The following is a 23,341-nucleotide window of genomic DNA, read 5'->3' on the forward strand; positions in this document are numbered from 1 at the left end:
TGTTGACTACAACGTCAAACCGCCTTAGGGACTCCGGCTCCGGATTTTCTGTCGGGGTTTACTCCCTTAGCCTTTCCCCTGAAGAGGTATGCCGCAAGGCAGTGGAGGTTTTTTGGAGTCAGAGTTTTCCTTCTCTGAATGGAATACTACACAGCAGAAAAAAAGAAGTCCCACCTTTTACTACAGCATGGATGAAACTGGAGACTATTATGCTAAGTGAAATAAGTCAGCCTGTGAAAGAGAAATACAGTATGATCTCACTTATAACTGGAATGTAATGAATAAGATAAACTAGTGAGAAAAATAGAACCAGAAACATAGAAACATGGAACAGACTGATGACTGTAGAAGGGGAGGCAGGATGGGAGGGATGGTGAAAGAAAGGGGAAGGGACTAGTCAAAGAACATGTGTGAATGACTGGTAGACATGGACAATGGGGAGGAGATCGACTGTGGCGATGGGGGTCATCTGGGTGGAGGGGGGTAAAAGGGAAAAAGGGGATTGGGACAACTGTAATAGAATAAACAATAAAAAATATTTGGAAAAGAGAAAAAAATTATTATACACTCTGAGTTCTCACTGCTGCATTTTAATGAACTTTTCAAGTATGCATTATATCTAGACTTTAAAATACTTTATTAATCATATGATCTGAGGGAAACAAAGAGGAGAGTTTTCCCAAAAGTTATGTTTGATTCAAGTTCATAGACAGTTACTTATCACTGAGAACTTTAAAAATTATCCTAATTTTCTTACTTCATTTTCCCTATCAATTTAAAGGGACTGTTGTTGTTGTTGTTGTTTTTTTTTAATTAAAGAATTAGGCATGTTTTTAAAAGACTTTATTTATTTTTAGAGATAGAGGGAGGGAGGAAGGAATAGAGAGAAAGATTGATGTGTGAGAGAAACATGAGTCACTTGCCTCTTCCATGCCCCCAACTGGGGACCTGGCCCACAACCTAGACATGTGCCCTGACTGGGAATCAAACCTGCAACATTTAGGTTTGCATCCAGTGCTCAATCCACTGAGCCACGCTAGCTGGCATGAAAAGGACTATTCTAAACAACATAAACACTCTCTAAAGCATAGGGTCTGAGAGGTTTTGCAGATCCATGTATGACTCACTGTAACAGTTAGAGATCAGCATACTGTGTTCCCATATGCTGGCAGAATTTCATCCTCAGACACCATTTTGAGAAATGGTGGCACCATGCTGGACAGTTTCTTAAGTGTGGGAAAGTCTATACCATAGGGCCTTGTTGAGTTGTAATTGCACAATATCTCTTAGTCATCCTTAACATTGAAAGCAAGCAATTAAATAACAAATGTACATCACAGAACAAAATGGATAATGACATTAAACACGTTGACTAATTCTCTAGGTTAACTATATCATATAAAGAAGGAAGCATTGCGTCAACTAATGAGGCACAGGCAAATAAGACTGTTACATGGAGTTAAGGGAAAGGGGAAAAAATGCTATAGAGGTCCCAGCCACAACCCCCCTCCCTCCAGAACAGTATTAGTAGAATCTGCTAATATACTCTAGTAACAGAATACAAACCTGAGACACCAACTTAAAAATGTATTTGAGTCACAACCTGCTCACACATCTCATAAGAATTACTGATTTCTATCACTAACATTAGGATTTTTTACAAGATATTTGAAATTTTAACAAATTGTTGAAATGTAAATGCAGAAATAACTAAGCAAGGTTAGAAAATCTTGTTTTAGAAAGGCATAGAAAATTACTTGTGTGAAATCAGGTTTACCTAAGAGGGAGGAAAAACCATTGGAGTTATATTTAATTCCTTGTATGGAATCCTTTTTACTGCATTACATCTATTACCATATCCCACAGATTCTATCGCTAACGGTGACTACCATTTAATAAGTGTTTATTGAGCACCAACTATTGCAAGGCACATTTTTATCTACTGGGGACAAAATAACAAACAAAAATATCCCTGTTCACAGGGAGCTCAAAATCTAAGGTGGGGGTGGACACAATTACCAAATAAAAAATAAATAAATATATACTATGCCACTTGGTGAATATTTTTTGGGAAAATAGAGTAATGGGCTAGAGATGACTGGGGATGAGCTATATGAGGGTGGCGATATTTTATTGAGGTTGGTGAGGAAGGCCTCCAAGACAAAGGGACACATTGAGTAGAGATGAGGCACAAGAACTCGTCAGGCAGAGGGAACAGGGATCAAGGCCCCGGAGTGAGAGTATGATAAGAACATTTGTGTAACAGTGAAGGGCCAGTGAGAGTCTGTGTAGTGAGTGAGGGGGAATGGCATCAGGGGTGCAAAAAAATGGGAAACCTTATGAAAGACCTTAAGAAAGCTTTGGATTTTACTCTGGGATACAGGAAGCCATGAGTGTTCCTTCCCACTTGAGACCCTGTCATAACTCATCAATAGGCTACTATCTCATATCTTGCCTCCTGTGTCTCCTTTTTCTAACTCATATTTTACTTTTTCACAATAGCTATTGTTTTTACACCCAGAACTGATTATTCCTCTCCTATTAAATATATCCCACTGTCTAAAACAAAACAAAATAATTCAAAACACCTGATCAAATCATTGTCAAGGCAATCGACCAAATAATCAGAATCTCTGAAGAAAACAGATAGAAGCAAGCTTAATAGAGCTTAGTAAGGCTCCAATTACAAAGACATGGACAGGATTTAGGATTTGCATAAGAGATAGTGCAGTACCCTGGGATTAGCAACTGTAGAGAACCTTACCTCCTCTTGTAAGTTGAATTGTGTCCCCTCAAAAGATATGTGAAGTCCTAACCCTCTAGTACTTCTTGTTTGGAAATAAGATCATTGCAAATATAATTAGTGAATATAAGGTCATACTGGAGAAGGGTGGGTTCTTAATCCATTATTACTGATGCTCATTTAATAAGAGACATAGAGACAGACACACAAACAGAAGATGGCCAAGTGATGACGGAGGCAAATATTAGAGTAGTGCTCCTACAAGCCCGAAAATGCTGAGGATTGCTAGTGCACACAAAAACCTAGAAGAGACAAGAGTTTTCTCTTACAGATTTCAGAGGGAGCATGGCCCTGCTGACACTTTGGTTTCATATTTCTAGCCTCCAGAACTATAAGTCAATACATTTTTGTTTTCTTAGGCAGCCCAGTTTGTAGTATTTTGTTACAGCAGCCCTAGTGAATGAATATACCTCTCTTTGGCCAGAAGAAACTATCAGAACCCAGAGATGCTAGTACCCGAGGCCTTTGATAGTAGGGCATAGATAACATACAGAGGACCTGCCAACTGACAGCCAGAAAAATAAAGACCAAAACTCTGGTTGCTTGCCAGTGTCTTCCCTGAGTTGAACTGCTTTGGAAGGCAGAGGACAATTGAGGCTGTTGATGCATGCCCCTGAGAGTCAGCCTCCAGGGGCACAGAGGGTAGACAAAAGCAGAAAGGAGATCTAGAAAGAAAAACAGAACTATCCAGCACAAAGTCCCTGAACAATTTTGGGTCATCTTATCTTTCCTGTTTCATCTTCTGTCCTTTCTCTACACATTGCATATGATCAGACACCAGGACCACTAGCTGCCACTCAAGATACCATGTATGTTCTGCCATCATGAGTTTGCTCATATAATTCCCCTACTGAAACATTTACTATCCTTACCACCTTCTCCACCTGTAGAAATCTAATTCATCTTCAGGTCATCCATGAAACTTTTTATGATCCCCTTAGACAGAAATCTTCCCTGTATTGCAACTTCCAAAGTCCCAAGTTTATAGTTCTATGATAGCATCCACCAAAACTTCTAATGCTGAGGAAGGCGAGGACTTCCGGCCAAGATGGAGGCTTAGACAGACACACTGCGTCTCCTTCTACAACTAAGAAGAAATACAACTACTTCAAAACTAGAGACAACCAGAAGTTCCAGGAAACCAAACTGCATGGAAGCCCAACAAGCAAAGATATAAAGAAGAAATACTCATCGGGATAGGTAGGGGGGTGGAGCCGGGGTGGAGAGGACATGGTGTGGTGGTGGCAACAGCGGTGGCAGCAGCAGACCGGCGGAAAGTGCAGTCACATGTTTTAAAAAGTTGGGACACCTGGGGAGCACTGCCAGCACCAGATCAGACCACACAGCTCATGGTCCCAGTGCTGGGGAAAATAAAGCCTCATTGCTTTTGACTGTGAAAACCAGTGGGGGTTGAGGCAGAGGAAGAAACTGCCGGTCTTTCAGCAGAGTCTGCTTATTTATAGGGCCCTCACGGTCTTAGAACGTCTGCAGACCGACCCACTCTGGGAATGACGACCAGGGCAATAGCTAGAGAGGCACCAGTCCCATACAGAAGTGGGAGAAGTGCCTGGAAAGGGGGCAAGTGCTGAGCAGGCAGCATTGTTCCCTCTTGGACCCTTCCCCCACACACAGCGCCACAATGTGGTGAAACGGGTGGCTCTCTACTGACGCTATATAAGGCTCCACCCCTTACAATGTAACAGGAATGACAGTTCTACATAAGACACAGAGGCAAACAACACAGGAGTCTGTCAAGATGGGGAGACAGAGAAGTATGGCCCAAAAGGGAAATGGATCAAGGTTCCAGTGGAAAAACTAAGGGACAAGGAGATAGCCAACCTAACAGACATAGAGTTCAAAACACTGTTGATAAAGATGCTTGCAGACTTGATAGATATGCTTAAGTATGGTAAATGCATAAGGAAAGAAGTGAAGGCTGTGCTAAATGAAACAAAGAAAAATGCACACAAAACCAATGGTGAAGGGAATAAAACTGGGGTTGAAATCAATGATTTGGAACATAAGGAAGGAAAAAACAGTGAACCAGTACAGAATGAGGGAACAAGAATTGAAAAAAAATGAGGAGAGTCTTAGGAACCTCTGAGACAACTTTAAACATGCCAACATCCAAACCATAGGCATGCCAGAAGGAGAAGAGGAAGAGCAAGAAATTGAAAACTTATGTGAAAAAATAATGAAGGGAAACTTCCCAAATTTGGTGAAGGAAATAGACATATAAGTCCAGAAAGCACAGAGAGTCCCAAACAAACTAGACCCAAAAAGAACCACACTAACACACATTATAATTAAAATGTCAAAGCTGAAAGAGAAAGAGAGCATCTTAAAAGCAACAAGAGAAAAGCAGAGAGTTTCTTTCAAAGGGGTGCCTATAAGACTCTCAGCTGATTTCTCAAAAGAAACTGCAGGTAAGAAGGGACTGGCAAGAAGTATTCAATGTGATGAAAAGCAATGACTTACAACCAAGACTACTCTATCCAGCAAAGCTATCATTCAGAATGGAAGAGCAGATAAAGTGCTTCCCAGACAAGGTAAAGCTAAAGGAGTTCATCATCACCAAGCTATTATTATATGAAATGTCAAAGGGCCTTACTTAAGAAAAAGAAGATCAAAATTATGAACATTAAAATGACAACAAACTCACAGCTATCAACAACTGAATCTAAAAAATAAAAACAAAACCCAACTAAGCAAACCAGAATAGGAACAGAATCATAGGTATGGGGGTCATTTGGAGGGTTGTCAGCTGGGAGGCTGAAGGGGGAAAAATGGGGAAATGGTGCAGGGATTAAGAAGCATAATTGGTTGGTACAAAATAGACAGGGGAAAGTTAAGAATAACAGAGGAAAGGGTGAAGCCAAAGAACTTATATACACGACCCATGGACATGAACTAAGGGGGATAGGATTGCTGGAGGGAAGGGGATTACTGGACAGAGGAGGGAAAAGGATAAAGAATTGGAACTACTGTAACAACATAATAAAATACACTTAAAAACAAACAAACAAACAAAAATCCATTTAGTAACTAAACAAATAGCCAAGCAAGTAACAAGAGAAAGCCTCAGGTAGGGCACCATAGTGAGCTCTTACAACATATGATCTAAAATGGCCAATTTCCAACAAAAAAATATGAGATATGCAAAGAAGCAAGAAAGTATGACTCATACACCAGGAATAAAAAGAAGTAACAGAAATTGCCTATGAGAGTGACCAGATGTTGGATTTAATAGACAAAACCTTCAAAGGAGCCAGAACTAAAGGAAACTGCCCTGCCTGATGAAAAAAAACAAACCAAACAACAACAACAACAACCTTCCGATATTATAGTTTGACACCTGTCTTCTCTGTTTAATTGCAAGATTCCTCAGGGCATGGATTGAGTAATAGTCACTATTTGTAAGCCCTATACATTTCACAACAATGTGCCCAAAGTTCAGATTAATATCTATTAAATTGAAAATGATTTTAGTATGAAATGAGCCTTAGAGTCATCCAGTCCAATATTCCCATTTTGCAGAAGTACAAACTGAGGTCCAGAAAAGTTCTGGTAAATATATGACTAAGATACAGATATTCATTTGCCCAGTCTTGTCCTTTTCCCATTTTACAATTATACAGTATAGCATTATTCTCACGAAGTTTGTAATAACAGCTCCAAAGTCTTCTAAAGATAAAAAGTAAAATGTAAATGAGTTAGGAATATTTGTGTAAAAAACCTTTTAAGATGCTTACATGCTGAGAAATTTTTTTGAAGTATTTGAGAAAATATTTTCAGCTTTTTGATTCCACAATGTATGAGAAGCAGCTTGTGGTATTTAACAGCACCCAAAGGCAGCTGGGTTTTCCCATTCCAGCTTGGTAACAGTGTGTTAAGAGATAAATAAATAAAATTATTTCTATAATTCTAAAATAAATACAACTGAATGACTTAAGCTGTCAGTCTAGAGAATTTCAGAGTCATTTAATCCTCTTGTTAGATTTTGTCAAGCAAAATGTTAAAACCAATTTCAAGCAAACTGTATATTTAAAAAGGTCAGTTACTTATCTCTATTATCAGAGGAAATCAATTTTCTTGTGTGACCAGAACAAGGTAATACATTTTCTCTTATTTTTACTTTATATTAAACTAGTCTTATTCTTGCATTAGTGAATATCATACCTTCTCAATGACATCTTTTTGCTTGGGAAACATAAAAAATGGAAACCTAAAAATGTTAATAAACTTCTGTTTTTGAACTGTTGTCGTTCAAGAAGTTGCCAACAATACCCTCAGGTTCAATAATTCTCCAGAAAGACTTATAGAACTCAGCAAAATTGTTAACTTACAGTTATGGTTTATTATACTGAAAGAAGACAGATTATAATTCTCAACAGGCAAGGGTACACAGTGCAAGGTCTGGGAAAGACCAGGCATAAAGCCACCAGCTGCACTCTCCCAGTGCAGTTGTGTGGACAGCATTTATTTCTCCCAGCAATGATGTATGACAATATGCACGGAACATTGCCAACCACAGATGCTCACTAGGCATTAGTGTCCATGGTTCATTAGAAGTCAGTGAGATAGACATGGCTGATCTTAGTTCCCAGCCTCTCCATGTGTCAAGCAGATACCACATGGCCCAAGACTCTAACAAAAATCACATTGTTGGCATAGACTAAGTACCAGGGCTAAGGAGCCCAGGTAATCAGAGAGACTCACTGGTTAAGCCTTTCCTTCAGTCAGAGCCTAGAAGTTACCTCCCAGGAGCTGAGGGCAAGGACCAAAACTTTCTTTAGGCAAGGTTAATCCTTTTATACACAAATGTCTTTTGTAAGTTTGAAATATAAATTTCTTAGAGATTAGAGTCTCTATCCTGTTGTTTCCAACCCAAGGTTCCAAACGTTCTTAATTTATGGAGCACTACGTCTCAGTTATTTTTCATGGAGTCCTTTAGGCCAAAAGAAATTCCTAATAATGTAACAGTAGTAGTTTGCATTGTGTCCAACAGGTGATGCTGTGATTCCCTAAAGAATTTTAAAGGGTTGTTCAAAAAGTCCGTTTACTTTTTCCCATAAAATAAAAGACACATTTTTCATTTTCAGCCACAACTTTATTGATTTGGATATTTTCAGTATGTTGGCTATTTCCTGCATGGTATAACATTGATTGTTCTCAATTAGTGTCTCGATTTGATTGCTATCAACCATGGTCTACCCAACCATGGAGCATCGTCCAGTGAGAAATCTCCAGTATGGATTTTGCAAAAACTTTTGACACATTTGATCAGTCACAGCACCTTCCCCATACACTATACAAATCTTTTTTGCATTTCAGTTGTGTTTTTACATTTCTTGAAATAATAAAACAACATGCCAAAAATGTCACTTATTTTCTTCTATCTTCAGTATTAAAATGTCTACACAAAAATTCTCCAGTTTTGGTAATTTTTAAAAATGCACGCTGATATAACAGATGTCACAATGCAAGCTAACAAAATTGTTTTGAATGAAATTAAAGACAACTAAGTGTTACTAGAGCCATCTTACAGAAAAAAACCGAATGAACTTTTTGGCCAGGGCAATAAATATCCCATGATAACCCTAGAGTTTGCTGCTGTGCCTCAGGGTACCTTGGCACACAATTTGAGAACCATAATTCTATATAATGCTTAAGTTAACATAAAAGACCATTCTTTCATTTTTCCTTTAAAAATATTTTATTGAGAATTAAATATGTGCAGAAGGCTAGGAACTAGGCATTCATATACAGGTAAGATACTCTCTGGACAGTTTAAAGAGTTTTGTAGATATTATAAAGTTAATATTAAAGAAATAAAATTTGGGGAAAGGAGTATTTTCTCCATTGAACAAATAAGTAAACTGAATTTTCCAGAGCTGACACAGGATCTATAGGGCAATCAGGAAGTGTTTGTTGAATTGAATTGTAACAAGTAACAGGACTTGCTTACTTTAAATGTCACAACTGTTCATGCAAATAACATCTATTAATACAAAGCCTATGTTCCTGTTCATTAGAATAAAACTGTTTCACTCTTTTGAAGAATCTTCTTTTTATGTTTTTATATGTTGTTATAAAAGCAACATAGTATTTTAGAAATTTTAGGAAGTAGAGAAGAAATTCATCACCACATCACCACCCTTATGTAATAACCGCTATTACTTTTTTTTTTTTTTTCTCAAAAAGAAGGGAGTTTATTGGGGATTGGGGGCAGCTAAGTTACTGAGCCTGGTCCCTTAACAGTCAAGGCCCGAGGAGAGGATAGCTCAGTTTGCAGTTAGGGCTGGACAGTTTCACTGTTTAGGTTGCTGTGGAGGTGTTTCCCAATGCGGAATAACAGTTTTATAGCAGAAACTGGTCAGTTTCAGAAAGTAAAGTACAAGAATGTGCTGGTCCATTTCATTTTCCCTGTGCAGACCGCTGGCCCCTCTCCAGGACTTCTGATCCCCATGACACTCCTGGCACCTCCATGGGATCCTTTGACTGGCCTCTTACTTTCCCCAGGATGCCTGCCTGCTCTAACCTCAAGGCTTCCACTGCTCCTACTCCAGGAGGGTCTCCTAGGTCTTTCTGTGGGAAGGCCAGATCACAGCCAGATTTCCATCGCCCTGATCCTGGAGCGAAAGGGGCATTCAGTGGGATACCACTATTACTTTTGTCTTTACTTTATCATATAAATGCTACACCGTTGTAATCATACTATGCATTACATTTTCCTGCATTTTTCACTTAACATAGTTGTGTAAGCACTTCTCCTTTGTTTTAAACAAATTTTCTTTAAATAACCTTTTCCTTCTTCCCTAATTTGGAAGAGATTTACTTTTTTTTTCGCTAAGAAAATCTGAAAGTGTTGTCATGTACAAATCCATCTTTGTCTCTCTTACTTTGATGCTTGATTAATCTTTAGTTCAGACAAAAGGATACCCTTCACTGTGAATGACCCAGCAAGGATGGTACCATGAGCTGTACAAGAAGAGATTTATCTTGCACTTGTTTACTCAACGAAGAAGGCATTCCAGTCGCAGGGCCTGCAAGAAGCCAGGCTGTAAATTTTTCTGACTCCTGTTGTAAACAAGCCCATCAGTAGGCAGCTGTGACCTGACACCCTTTTCAGAAAGGGAAGCTGAGGAGCAGAGAGAGCATGCGTCTTTCCTCATTGACTATGTGCCTTGGGAAGAAGAGACTGGGGATTTCTAGATGCAGAGCTAGGGCTGACACTTTCCTGGTAAACAAAAACCACAGTACTAGAAGCTTGGAGTTGCCTTGAAATTGTAAAGCCGTACTCCTTCAGTGAGGAGGTAACTGGGTCTCTCAGGAAAAGGAAGGATCGGTGTTGCACTGTTTGTGAACCTCTTCTTGTCTTCATTCCAAGAGCCTCCATGGTGTGGGCTGAGAGATGGGATTTCCTTGGCACAGCATTCATTTAGGAGTGAGTCTGGGGCACTCGAATAGATACACCTGTATTTTGTAAATGAGGGATTGGCATCTTGGATTTAGAAGTATTAACTATGACTGAGTTTAGCTCTGAACATTTTTAGAGCACTATTGTCCATAGAAGACGTAAGGAGGAAATTTTAAAAAGATGAGGAGGGGGAAACTGTCACAACCTTAACTTCAGGAATAAGAAGTCCTGTAACATATAACACTGCATTATGTATATTCCAGGGGTCATCGACAGTTAATATTTGATTTTTTCCTTTTTACTTAAAAGAATGTGCTCATTAATTAAAAAGTAAGATATTAGTTACACCATTTTTATTTTTCAAAACTCTCCTTATAGTGATTAGGGAAATAGTCTCTCATACCCTCACTATTGATGGGATTATGAATTGGTACTAAGTTTCTGTGGTAAAACCTCGATATTGCACCTACTCTTTTCTGCAGCAATTTAATTTTTAAGACTTTATGCTGTGGTAGGTTAAGAATGTATACAAAGTTTATGTTATATGGTAATATAATACATATTAACGCATTAAGTGTTATATATTCAAAATAATAATCTAATTTTTAAATAAAATAGAACTGGTTAAATAAATTATGACGTATCTATTAGTAAAATTCTTTATGGTCATGAATCCTGATGTACAGATGTTTTAGTAATATGAAAATGTTCAGGATATATTACTAAATTTTTAAAAAGAGCATATATCATTTAATATATATTAAATACAGTCAGATGCAAATACAAATACTAGAATAAAGTATATAGTATACTAATATGTTAAAGTAGTTTCAGTGTTTTTGAAAAGTAGGCCCTTCTTTCTTCTTTCCTTTCTTCTATAGCCTCTTCCTTCTCATTTTTGATTTTCTCTGTTTTCCAAGCTTTGGGGTTTTCATTTTACAATTTGTTTTATTTTTAACATTATCTTATGAAAGTCTGCTATTTGAGTTTTCCGTAGGGAATTCAGGTGAAAAAAGAAAATGAAACAATTATGTTCTTTTCTGTTCTATTTGATGCCCTTTCCCCTAATAATTCAAAGGTCTCTCCCTCCGTGGGTGGAGAGGGGAGTATATAAGAAACATTCCATTATGCCTTTCAGAAGACCTAGAAGACAATTCCACCCTGGTCATTCCTCATCAGGAAATTATGTTTTTTAATAAGAAATGATTTTTACTTCTTTTTACCTGATTTGATAATTGAAAGACTTGTAGAAAAATAAGTCAGGTTGCCGTAAAATTATTTCATGGCATTTAAATAGTATGTATTTCTTCTCCACAGCAGTTAATAAATTAGTTTTGTCTTTAATATATAAGATTTAATGATTTACAGCTTTTCTGATACCTCATAACATTTTTCTTATAAGTTAACAAATCTAGGCTTTTTAATTTTCTAAATGATGTCTGAATTAAAAATTTCAAGAAAACCAAAACAAGTCATATTTAAAGGCTGGGATAAGAAAAGCAGAAATAGCAAAAATAATGTTCAATACTGACTACGAGCAGTTAGTTGACTATGTCACTTTTCCAACTTGAAGTCTTAGGCTTAGGAACGATGCACAGTTTATTGCAGGTTAAGAAATGTTGAGAACTGAAACTGGTAGTGGCAGATAGTGCTTATATTATACTAACATCTGTATATAGTCTGAAATGAGTAGATGGTATACGTTTCAAGAATATCAAGCTTGTGGTAAATAAGTGAAATTTTTGCTAGAGCATATTTTCAAACAACCCTTTTTTAAATAGTGAATCCTATCAGTAAAATCACCATAGGTACTTCATGCACTTCTTTTCAGGCAAAATTGGTGGTAGAACCAGTGTTTGAACTTTGCGCCTTTTAATTTATTTCCATGCTGCCGGTGTCCCCTGGATCCCAGATTGAACACCAATGCTGGGCCCATGATTCAGACAAGTCTGAGTCTATCTTGGGGATGGAGATTTAGATTGCATGCTTCTCTTTTCCCAGAGGCCACATGAAGTGTGCAGGGAGGAAGTCATGGCAATAAGGGCTGAGAGCCATGGGCTGCCTTCAGGAATCCCGGCAGAAACTTCAAGTTGGTTCAGTGTCTAGGAAAGCCCTGCCAATGAACCGAAACCTGAGGGATAAGGAACAAAATGGTGGGCTTTGTAAGAACAAATTCTTGTAATACCTATGACAAATGTGTGCAGGGGGAAGCAGTCCCAAACTATGGGAGGACCTTGAGGGGTTTGATACCTACCAATACCGGAGATACATTTTTTTAATTTTTTATATCCATTATGGTTACTCTGGTCTTACTCTTAGCCTGTTGTCACCTGGAAACAATATTTTTATATTCCTTTTGAAAAATAGTTTTCAGGTGGCATGAACAAAAGGCACATACATGGGTTTCTTGTTCCTGACTTTAAAACAATAAACACTAGAGGTATCATTTGGAGAAAACAGCAGTTACCAGGAAATTAATCAGCCAAGTTGGAGGAAAAAAAATCTCTGAATAGCGTTTCATCTTCCAAACAAGAAATTTTCATTCTTGGGTCAGAATGATAAACGAGGTGGGCATTTAGACTGATAGATTGGATTCATCCCTTTGGTGTGCAACTGAGCATCAAACACACTTGATAGACATGTTCTATGGTGCTGCACTGCTTTTTTAGTATTGCATAGCCACTCACCTTTCTAGCACTTGTATCTGATTTGGAAAATATTTTAGAACAACCCAGTAACAAGTTCAAGATTTAAAAAAAAAAAATTGTACACAGTTCACAGCTCCTTCCTGTTACATGAATGTGTAAATTGAATTCTCTGTCAAGATGAGAAAAACAAGAGTTGGCTTCCCAAAACTGTTTTCATTGGCTTTAGGGAACTAAAACACACCAGTCTGGGTGACTAATACTTCCTGTAAAATGAAGATAGATCAACACATAATTAAATTCTGGCTCAAGTATAATTGTTGTCTTGGAAACAGTTTTGAGGATAAATATGGTTATGCTAATGAAACTCCTCATGATTCCTACCAATGATGCAGTTTCATAATTAGGCCGGGCCATTTAATGACTTTGTGCTTCCCATTTCGAAATATTTAAAGGGTTAAAATTAGTTGATAAAAGAACACTGAAGAGGAGGAAACAAGTGATAAATCTTAAAATTCGTTAGTTAGCAGTGCTCACAAGGATTCCAGCTGGTCCTCTGGTCCAGTTTAAAAGTGTTTTTTGGCATGTTTGTGGCCTTCAAGTCCTTCTTACCCCATTAGGCTTTGTATATTCCGCATTTTGAATAATTCCTAGAGTTATTTTTCTCTCTTTGGGGGATTTAAAATTTGATGGATCCAAGAGAAACAAGAGAAACCAATCCTCTGTAGCCAGTGTTTTCTCCTTCCAGCTTTGAGTGTTGAGTAGTTTTGTACGAAGTTCTACTCAATGCGTAGTCCAAAGAGCAGCCTGCCTGCTCAAGAAGGGTTCTGTTGAGGCCCAGTGTGAACTCCGGGCGCGAGAGCGCATCGCGGCTCTTAGATCACACCCACTCGGGGTGTGCGTGTGGGTGAGCGCGCGTGTGCCTGTGCGCGTGTGTACGTGTGGGGAGGTGTGTGCCAAAGGGGTGGGGTCAGGGGCAGCGAGGAGGGCGCTAGGTGAAGCAGGAGGAGAGGGAGGTCGCCCACAACGGCCTCTGCCCCGGGGACCCCGAGGCTCGCTCGCATTCCGGCTGCACCTCCGGGTGCGCGCCGCGGCCGCGCCACAGGCCCCTAGACCCTAGGACCACCGCCCTCCGGCCGCCTGTCCCACGCGGCCCGCAGCTGGGATAGGCGATGGCGCGGGACTGACGCCGCCTCCCTCCGGACCCCTCTGCCCCGCCCGGGGCTCACGGGGCCCCGGCGCCGCCCCGATCTGCATGTGGGACGGGCGCGCTCGCGCCCGGAGAGAGCGGCCCTTGGCGCCCCCGAGGCTGTGCCGGGCCGCGCGGGAGGACGAGAAGGAGGAGCAGCAAGCCGGGCCCGGCTCCCCGCGCCGCGGCCCGGGAGCAAGGGCTCCCAGGAGGGAGCTCGTGGCGTCCCAGACCCGGAGGAGGGACCCGGAAGCAGAAGCACAGCCGCCAGTCGAGCCGAGCCGCTGCCCCCGCTGCCCGCCGGCGCCGGGTGGGGGTCCCGGCGGCTGGATGGGCAGCGGCGGCGCGGGCCGCGGGCGGCGATGGGCGAGGAGCAGAGCACGGTGAGCGGCGGCGGGCCCCAGGAGGCGGGGGACCCCACTGGAGGCGCCACGGGCCACCCCGAGCCCCCGAGGCCGCGGGGGGACAGCGGTGGGGCGCCCGGCCCGTGCAGCGCCTCCGCGGATCCAAGCGGCGGTGGCTGCGGAAGCGACTCCGGCTGCGCGGACACGAGCGCCCCGGAGCCCGCGCGGAACCGGGGGACCCCGTGCTGGACGGAGAGTCAAGTACCCGGGCAGCCCGCGGGACTGGCCCTCACCGTGCCCCTCAACCCTCAGACTTTGCAACAGCAGCTGGAAGAGGAGGAGGAACAAGCTGGGGACCGAAAAAAGGGAGAGGATGAACAGCAGGAGGTGTCTCCCGGAGAGGAGCCGAAGCCAAGGACCCGCTTTGGGGCCCCGGACGCACTGGTCCTGGACGTGTTGGGTCAACGGCGCCCGCCCTCCGCCCAGAGGCAAGTCTTCTGCTCGGTGTTCTGCGTGGAGAACGACCTGCCCCAGGACCCCACCGCGGAGCAGCTTTCGCCTCCAGCCTCGCCACCTCGGGCTCTGCCGGTGATGGACCCTCCCAACGCCCCCGCCTCCTTTCCCAGTCCCCGGCTGTCCCTCCCGAAGGACCCCCTGCCCCCCGATGGCGGCAGCATCGAGCTGGAGTTCTACCTGGCGCCCGAGCCGTTCTCCGTGCCCAGCCTGTTGGGTGCTCCACCCTACTCTGGCCTGGGTGGGGTAGGGGATCCCTACGCGCCCCTCATGGTGCTGATGTGCCGGGTGTGCCTGGAAGACAAGCCTATCAAGCCCTTGCCCTGCTGCAAGAAGGCCGTCTGCGAGGAGTGCCTCAAAGTCTACCTGAGCTCCCAGGTAACTTCACCCCCTGTGTCCCCTCCTCTGCGCCCCATTCAGCATTCCAAATCACTGGCCAGGAAGTCCAGCTCGCCAGCTCCCTGCTCACAGGAAGAGGTGCCTAGACACCCTTACCGAGGACTTCTATCAGTTTCTTACATCTCAGTTGTTGTAACGTAATTATTTAAGTATGTTTTGTCCTCCCTGGTTAACTTGATTGGAATTTAACTCTGCTCCGAGCTTCAAGCTTTGGTTGGCACCAGCGGAAAAAAACAGGGTACAGTGAATTGCCCTCTTCTTATTTCTTTTACTAGATTGCAAGCAAGAGCTTGCTCAAAAAGGAGGGCCGTGAGAGTGCATAATAGGCCTGGTATCCCAGAAACTAACAGATTGTGGGCATAAAATAAGTATGTATTCACTTGGTGAACGTAAGGGTTGAAATTAATGTTTCTCGTCAGTGATACCTGATTGTTTAAAAAAAAAAATTGCTCCATTTATATATTCCAGAAGTGTAATTTATTTATTCTTTGGCTCTTGCCCACTTTTCAGGTTTTTTTTTTTTCCACAGTAAAGTTGAAGTACTTTTCCTCACTGAACTTTTGTGCCAGCACTGTACTTAATTTCTTTAAGAGGTAACAAAACAGAGAGCAAAGCCAAGCTAAGAGTTTTAACAAAACAAGTGCTGGTGAAACTTTCTTCCTCAGCTTATTTGAAAGCTTTCTTTTTTTTTTTTTTTTTCCTTGGAAAGATTAAGAGTGCAACAGACTTGCTTTCCTTCACTGATGGTGAATGTGTTCTTCCAGCAGTTTTCAGTCTGTTGTGTTTCTGCCAGTGTTTTGCAGAATCTGGAATGCCCTTTGATCCTGTGTCTGATTGTCCTAGGCCTATTCATCCTTCAAACCCTGGCTGTGAGTGCCAACTTTCCTGTGAAGCCTTCCTTCGTCCTCCAGGCCACTGTTTATATATTCCAAGATACTTCTGTGTGTTTTACATTCACTGAAGTTGTTCCTTATGTGTCTGTTTGTATGGACAGGGTCTTACAGTCTCTGTAGCTGGTAGTTTCATGTTGAGCCCCTTTCCTTTAATAGTCCTTTAATAACATTGGCTGAAGCGAACTACACAGGATTCCACGCAGCACAGTGTGGTTCCTTTGTGTTTTGTGGCTAATCTATGCTTGTGTCTAGACTGAAAGTGTGTACTGCGCCCAACTGAAAACGCAAAGGGAAATTTATACAGAATGGAATGTTACACAAACAGTAACTGGCCCAAGATGGTTGAGATTATCCAAATGCCTGTAAGAGAACGATGTTTCTTTCATGCTTTTTTCACAAACAGATACTTGAAACAGGAGGACGTTAGCTGCTCATTGTGGTTGGTCGTTTCTATGACATCACCATCAAACAGATATTGGTACCATCCGTGTGCAAAGACATGTGGTGGCATTCAGACATTTCCAATGTTGTGAGCCCTGCTCCAGTGAAGTCACTGTGAGAGCAGATGTGTACACAACAATACAAAGTAGCATGTAATGAGATGTAAACAGAGTAACAATACCAGGTAGTGATTAATATTAAACACTGGATACAAATACATTAGGTTACAAGTTCAAGAGAAGTAGTCACTGTGGGTTGGGTACTCTGCATTGCAGTTTGATTTCCTTCAGGTGACCCTTTCTCCAAAGCATTTTTTTTTTTTTTTTTTTTTTACTTCTTTGAGTTAGTTATAGGAAGTCAATGTTTTGATCTTTTCGTGGAGAAAAAATGGGAGTGGGAGTGTGGCAAGGAATCATTACAATACACAACCACTAAAAACTCAGAAGTGTCCTAGTATCTGAAGGTTGTCTGCAGCATTTATGATTGTATGTTCCTGACCTTCCCAAGTATGTGACAGAATTTTCAGTAATGAAAAGTATGTTTTATTTAAAATAATAAACAACAAAAAGATGAGTCATGCAGGCCAAGCATGCACACGCCTCAGGGCTTTTGCACTGTCTTCTTGTGCCTGGAATATCCCTGAGGCCATTCCCTTTGCTGGCTTACTCCTGCTCCTGCCTTCCAGGTCTGTATGCATACGTCACCCTTATGGCCTTTACTATCCACACTTTTTGAAGATGAGCCTCACCCCACATTCCTGATATCCTTTCCTGCTTTTTATTTTCTTCATAATGCTAACTTAATACTCTATCTTATACTCCTGCAGTTAATTTCCATGAAGACAGGAGTTTCTGCGTGATTTATTCACTACTGTATCTTTAGCACCTAGAACATTGTCTGACGTATAACAGATGCTTAACTAATAGTTACTGAATTTATGAAGAGCTGAGTGACAAAGGATGAGAGACCCCCAGAAGCCATGTCTGGGAAGTGAGGATCTGCTTGGGCACTAAATTCTCTCTGAGTTTCTTGATGTTTAAGAAAAACACAGACTTAATAGTTCTAATATAGAAGACAAAAACAAAACTGATGTGTTTGCTAAGTTTGCTATTAAACATAGAACTAACGAGTTTGTTGTCAAACTTTTACCTTATACAAAAATGGCATTTTTTTTTTTTTTTTTTTTTTTTAGTTGGATAAAAATGTGGGCTGTTGTTGTAACATTTCTGACCTGGGTTAATTCTAAGGTCCCTTCTATTCAAAGGGTCTGTGTGCCTTAATTCCCTCATCAATATAATGGAATGCAGACCAAGATCTGTAATGACACACCAGTTCTAAAGCAAACAAAATCAAACTGCAGAGTTGTTTTGTTGTCTTATTTAACAAGATCAAAAAGGCATAGTGAGTGCTTTCTTTCTTATTTTATAAGATTTCTTAGGTTTGATAGAAGCAAATCTGGCAAGCCTGAACTTGGCAGGGTTCTTAAGACCTTTTGAAATTATATCTTTCAAAAAAAAAGTCACTAGTTACTTTTCACCATATTTTGAGTCTGCGCCAGATAATGCATTATTTAACATAACTTAAAAAATAAAGCAGAGTCCCTGTTAGGCATTATATACACCCATAAAAAAAAAATGCATCCTAAATGTAAGATGAACTACTCCCTGTGTAAATTAACTTTCTCCTGAAAGGGGATGTTTTATTCTTTGAAAGAAGGTACTAATGTGGACATGGAAGATAGGAATGCAGATTCTCAGATGAGTCTTATTTCCATTTAAGCCATAGACTGAACGTGTGGTAAAGGTCAATGGGTAGCTGTCATCATTATTTCAGTAGACATAACAACTTAATCAATGACATAAATAACCTCCATACTGTGGTTTTAAAATAATAGCTTTATTTTTCAAAAGGTAATTCTCCATTTATTGCTGTTACTGTGGCTGTTGGGAACCTTCCTTAATGGAATGACTTTACAGTGCAGTAGGTACCATCTAGTTTCCAATCGCCATGGTGAAGGCTGGAACTAATAAATTATAATCTTTCACTCTGCACAGGTGTTGACTCAGAGTCTCCAGAGCATGATGACAGGGATAGCAGGGTTATATTGGTTCATATTGCCTGGGTACATTACGTTTTGGTACATACAATTTAGAAGTGCTTTCCAGTGACCTATGTACGCATGCATGACTGGTTAAAGCGCACAACCCCAGGGATGTCTGTAGTCTCCTAGACGTCACTGAGCCATTATAACTGTTGACCTTCTCAGCTGGTTTGGCCTTTTACCACATTTTCCTAGGAGGAAAGGTTGTTGCTTTCGTTGTTTCATACAATGAAATGAATGATTTCATTTCAGAAATCCTCCACAGGTCTCTTTCCTTTATGATTTTGGTTTTAGACAGTAAAATCTGTTATAATACGAAGTATTGATATTTAGCGCTTGAGCTAAAGACAGGAAAGAATTGGGCATGCTTTCTAAAGGTAACAGCTGCTGCGGCTTTCATCACTCTGCTTCAAAGTGGTGCAATTGGCAGATGCATAGGAGTTGGAATGTATACACCTGTCAAACTAGTATTAATAGAGGCACGCAGCACATTTCTCCTACAGATTTTGAACAAAACAGCTGCTGGATGGTAATGACCTAAAATGAGACTCTACTGTAGTCATCCTGAATCAGTGACCTAGGGGTTAAGCTTATGTATCCTATTATTAAACTCTGAGTCATCTAGACCTTTATAGGTAAAAGTATAACCTACTTTTTCCCCCTTAAACCTTAAAGCAACCTGTATATTTGTAGAAACTATCACATTAGGTATGGAGTTTGAATGCTGTTGTCTTCACACGGGTGAATTTACAGATCCTGTCATGCCAGGTGTGATTCTGGTAGTCCTGAGAATGTCACGAATAATATGAGACTGAAATCTGTTAAGTCACTCTACAAATTTGAAAAGTGAAAATTAAGGCATATGTAAGTTTATTCTTTTGTGGTCCAAATTTGTGTGTTTGTGTGTTTGGGAGGTGAGATAACAGTTGCTTTCATACCTTACTGACTCATGCCCTAATTGTTCTCTTTTGTCTCTTTAATAATATCTGTTTCATAGTGTTTTTATTTAACAATTTCTTTCATTTTTTTCCTCTTATTGTTCAAATCTGATTTTAACTGGCATTTGATTTCTGTGGAGGAAACCCCTGTTGAATGCTGAGCTCTGGGCCAGCAGGACCTGGCCAGGGGCTGCCTGGGTGTCACTTGTCTCTCCCAGCTCTCTGGAGAGGAGGCGACAGAAAGCCTGCATCGCGCTCCACTGCCTTCGAGAGCTTAAGTAACAAAACTAGCAACCGCTCACCTGAGGCAACTCCTCAAGCCTGTAGAGTGGTGATTTTTTTTTTCTCCGAGACTAGAGCTCAGATTTTAAACTTAAAGGCTTTGCCTTACTTCTTATGTGAGAGGCTGAAAAAGGAGAATATCAGAACTTGAGCTCCCAGCTTTTTATTAAGAGTTCGTGATGGACAGTGTGGACATACCTGAGCGGCAGTTCCTTATAATTAACTTATTGATTTGTTAGTGTACCATTTATGCACTTAACAAACATTTATTGGGTACCTGTATGCCGAGTACCATGAGATACTCTCACAATGTACTTAATGCCTTCAAGAAGCCATCTCACGGCCTTGTCAGTAGTATTCCTTCTCAGCTTTGTCTGGTGGCATAAATAAGTTTTCCTGTAAGTTCCCAGACATCTGCAGGTCTCTTTCTTTTCTGCTTCATTTCTAGAAGGATTTTACTAAACCACTTCTGGAATACCAGCTTACGTTTTTAGTAAGCACATTACAATTCCTTCCGTTATGTTTAATCTAAAGTAATAAAGTCATTCATTACTTATTTCTCTCTACCCATATTTCTTGGAGCTCTTTCTAATTGTTGGAAATAGAATATTAGTAAACATCTTGCTCCTTTCAAAATATTTATTACCTTCACTTAAAAGAAAACATAATCTTGCCCTGATCCGTATGGCTCAGTTGGTTGGGCATTGACCCGCAAAGTGAAAGAAAGGTCACCGGTTTGGTTCTCGGTCAGGGTACATATCTGGGCTGGGCGTAGGAGAGGCAACCAATTGACGTTTTTCTGTCACACTGAAGTTTCTTTCCCTCTCCTTCTCCCTCCCTTCCACTCTCTAAGAATAAATAAGTGAAATCTTAAAAAAAATAAAACATAACTTTGCTAAGTTTGTTTTGGATCATTCATGACAATATGAGATGTCTTTAAAGTTATGATATATTTTTTAAAAAATGTTTATTTTGTTCAAAATTAGTCTGTCCAAAGAGCTTCATGTGATAACCTAAATGAACCTTACAAATCAAGTTCTTTCTTAAAATAAAATCCAGTGTTCACAGGAAAATAATTTCTAGAATATAGCATTCTCTTTCAACTTCAGCAGTACTATTTGCCCCATCAATTTGAGGTAATTAAAACTTGAGTTTTGAAGTTTCCACAAATAATAAGAACAAGTTTTGTTGGATGTCTGTTTGCTAAGCATTTTAATACTTATTTAATTTTAATACACTTACATATTAAATAGTTGTTACATACAGTCACTCTTATAGGTATTAGGGATACAGAGAGCAAAAACAGATAAAGCCCCTGCCTTCATGAAGTAGTTTATATACTAGGTTGGGGGAGGGGGAGACAGGTAATCAAATAAGTATATTAGGAGATAATAAAGGCTATAGGGAAAAGGAACAAGGAAAGAGTGATAAGAAATTTGGGAGGTTCTTGATATATTCAGGGTTCTGAGGAGAGCTGTCAGGGAGGGTTTGTTTTGCAAGGTGACTTTTGAATATTGGTCTTAATGATGATAGTGAGGGAGCAAACCACGAGGACATCTAAGGGAATAGCAAGTATAGAGTTCCAGAGAGAGGAACAGACTTGGGGGTATTCCAGGAATGGCAGAGATCCATGTGGCCAAAGCACAAGGAATGAGATTAGGAGCCATAAGAAGAAAACAACAGGGGTGGGGAAAGCTGGTTGGATAGGGTTTTTAAGGCCATAGAGAATTTGCATTTTCTCTGAGTAAGACAGGAAGCTAAGCCATAGGAAAGTTTTGGGCTAACCAGATGCGACTTATCCTTTATAAGGGACTACCCTGGCTCTCTGTGGAGAGCATACTGTTATAGAGTCAAGAATGTCAGCAAAGAGGGATGTCAGTTTAGGGGGCTATGACAGTAATCCAGAAGAGATGATACAGTTCAGACCAAGGTGATAAGAGGTGAACATGGTTTGAACTGGTTGAAGTTTGAATATATCCTGAAGTTAGAGCTAACAGAATTTGCTGATGATTGGGTGTGAGATGAGAGAAAAAGTATGGGATGACTCAGCTCTTGAGCCTGAACAATTAGAAGAATGGTGCTGCCCTTTAATCAGATGAGGAATACTGTGGAAGGACTAGGTTTAGGGAGAATCTTACTAAGTTTAAAAAGCTGTTTCAACATCCATGAAGGGATGTTGACTAGACATTTGGTGTCTGGCATTCAGAAGAGAGCTGAACAGAAGATATAAATTTGAACTTTTTTGACATGTAGATGATATTTAAAGCCGTGAGACTAGATGAGGTCATCTGGGGTGTGACTGTAGATAGAGGTGGATTGAGGATTGGGTTGGAGCATACCGCTGGTTACATGTATGGAGCCTGGGACATACAAAAGAACCAGCGAGGAATCTGAAAGGAAGTGGGCCAGTCAGGCACGAAGAGAATCGAGGTAGAGCAGTTACACAGAAGCCAAAACAAAAGTGGTGTTTTGAAAAGGAAGAAGTGACTATTTTTGTCTAATGAGTCTGAGAGTTTCAACAGGGTAAGGATTGAAATTTACCATTGGATTTCCCAACTAGGGGATTGTTTGTAACCATGATCAATGCTGTTTTCATTGGCAGTGGTGGGGTTGGCTTTCTGATAAGAGTGGGTTCAAGAAAACAGGAACAGCTTCATTTATGTACTGCAGTAGGTAGCGAATGTGACATGAGGAAACTCAAGGTTATAGAGAATAAGTAACTTGCCCTACGCCACCTAACTAAAAAATGGCAAAGGTAGGATTTCAATTCAGACCCATTTGGCCCTAAAAGAGACAGCCTCTTTACAGACTTTAAATTTGTTATTATACAAGAGTAGGTTTACATTTGTTCATCTGGAAAAATAATACAATAATTAATTAATAAAACTACAAGAATAAACTTGTGCATTCACAACTGTAAACCTACTTTTGCCACACCCTGTATTTACGAGTTAAATATATTTATTTTTCCTTTAAGTTTATATCTGTGTTGTACAAAATCACAAGTCTTCCCAGTCTAAGAAGAAGCTTAATCACATGCTTTGGGGATGTGGAAGGCTCTTGCCCAAATTTAGATCCAGAGAAAGATTTCTACCAAAACCAACCTCATCTTCATGTAAGAAAATCAAGAGGAATTGAGTTTAGAAAAGCTCTCATTTGACTTGCTGTTAAGTTTTAATGGCAGCCTACATTCCTGTTTTCTCCTTAACTCCCTGGCGTTTCCTTTTGTTTTCATTGGAGCTTCCTTTAGCATCCCTTAATGTTGGTGTCCTCATGGTCCTAAATCCTCTCTTCACATCTCACCCACTCCCATGATTTCAAGTAACACTTGTATGCTTTTGACTTCCAAATCTTTATCTCTATCTCAGATCAC

The 23,341-nt window shown here is 40.5% G+C and overlaps 1 protein-coding gene across 2 annotated transcripts in view; it reads left to right on the plus strand.

Annotated features, from left to right (window-relative positions):
* Positions 1-14,177: 14,177 nt before the first annotated feature.
* Positions 14,178-23,341, plus strand: part of RNF217 (ring finger protein 217) — a 109,727-nt gene continuing 100,563 nt past the window's right edge. Inside the window, exons 1-2 of one of the 2 annotated variants that reach the window (XM_090279808.1) lie at positions 14,355-14,440; positions 14,714-15,292. In XM_090279808.1, the coding sequence (XP_090135934.1) occupies positions 14,420-14,440; positions 14,714-15,292 (600 nt within the window). In that variant the 5' untranslated portion in view covers positions 14,355-14,419. Of the gene's footprint in view, positions 15,293-23,341 lie in introns of both variants that reach the window. The other variant, XM_090279809.1, reaches the window with a different exon arrangement.

Source organism: Furipterus horrens, unplaced genomic scaffold (genome assembly GCF_987537825.1).
Source record: "Furipterus horrens unplaced genomic scaffold, mFurHor1.1.pri manual_scaffold_6, whole genome shotgun sequence".
NCBI lineage: Eukaryota > Metazoa > Chordata > Mammalia > Chiroptera > Furipteridae > Furipterus > Furipterus horrens.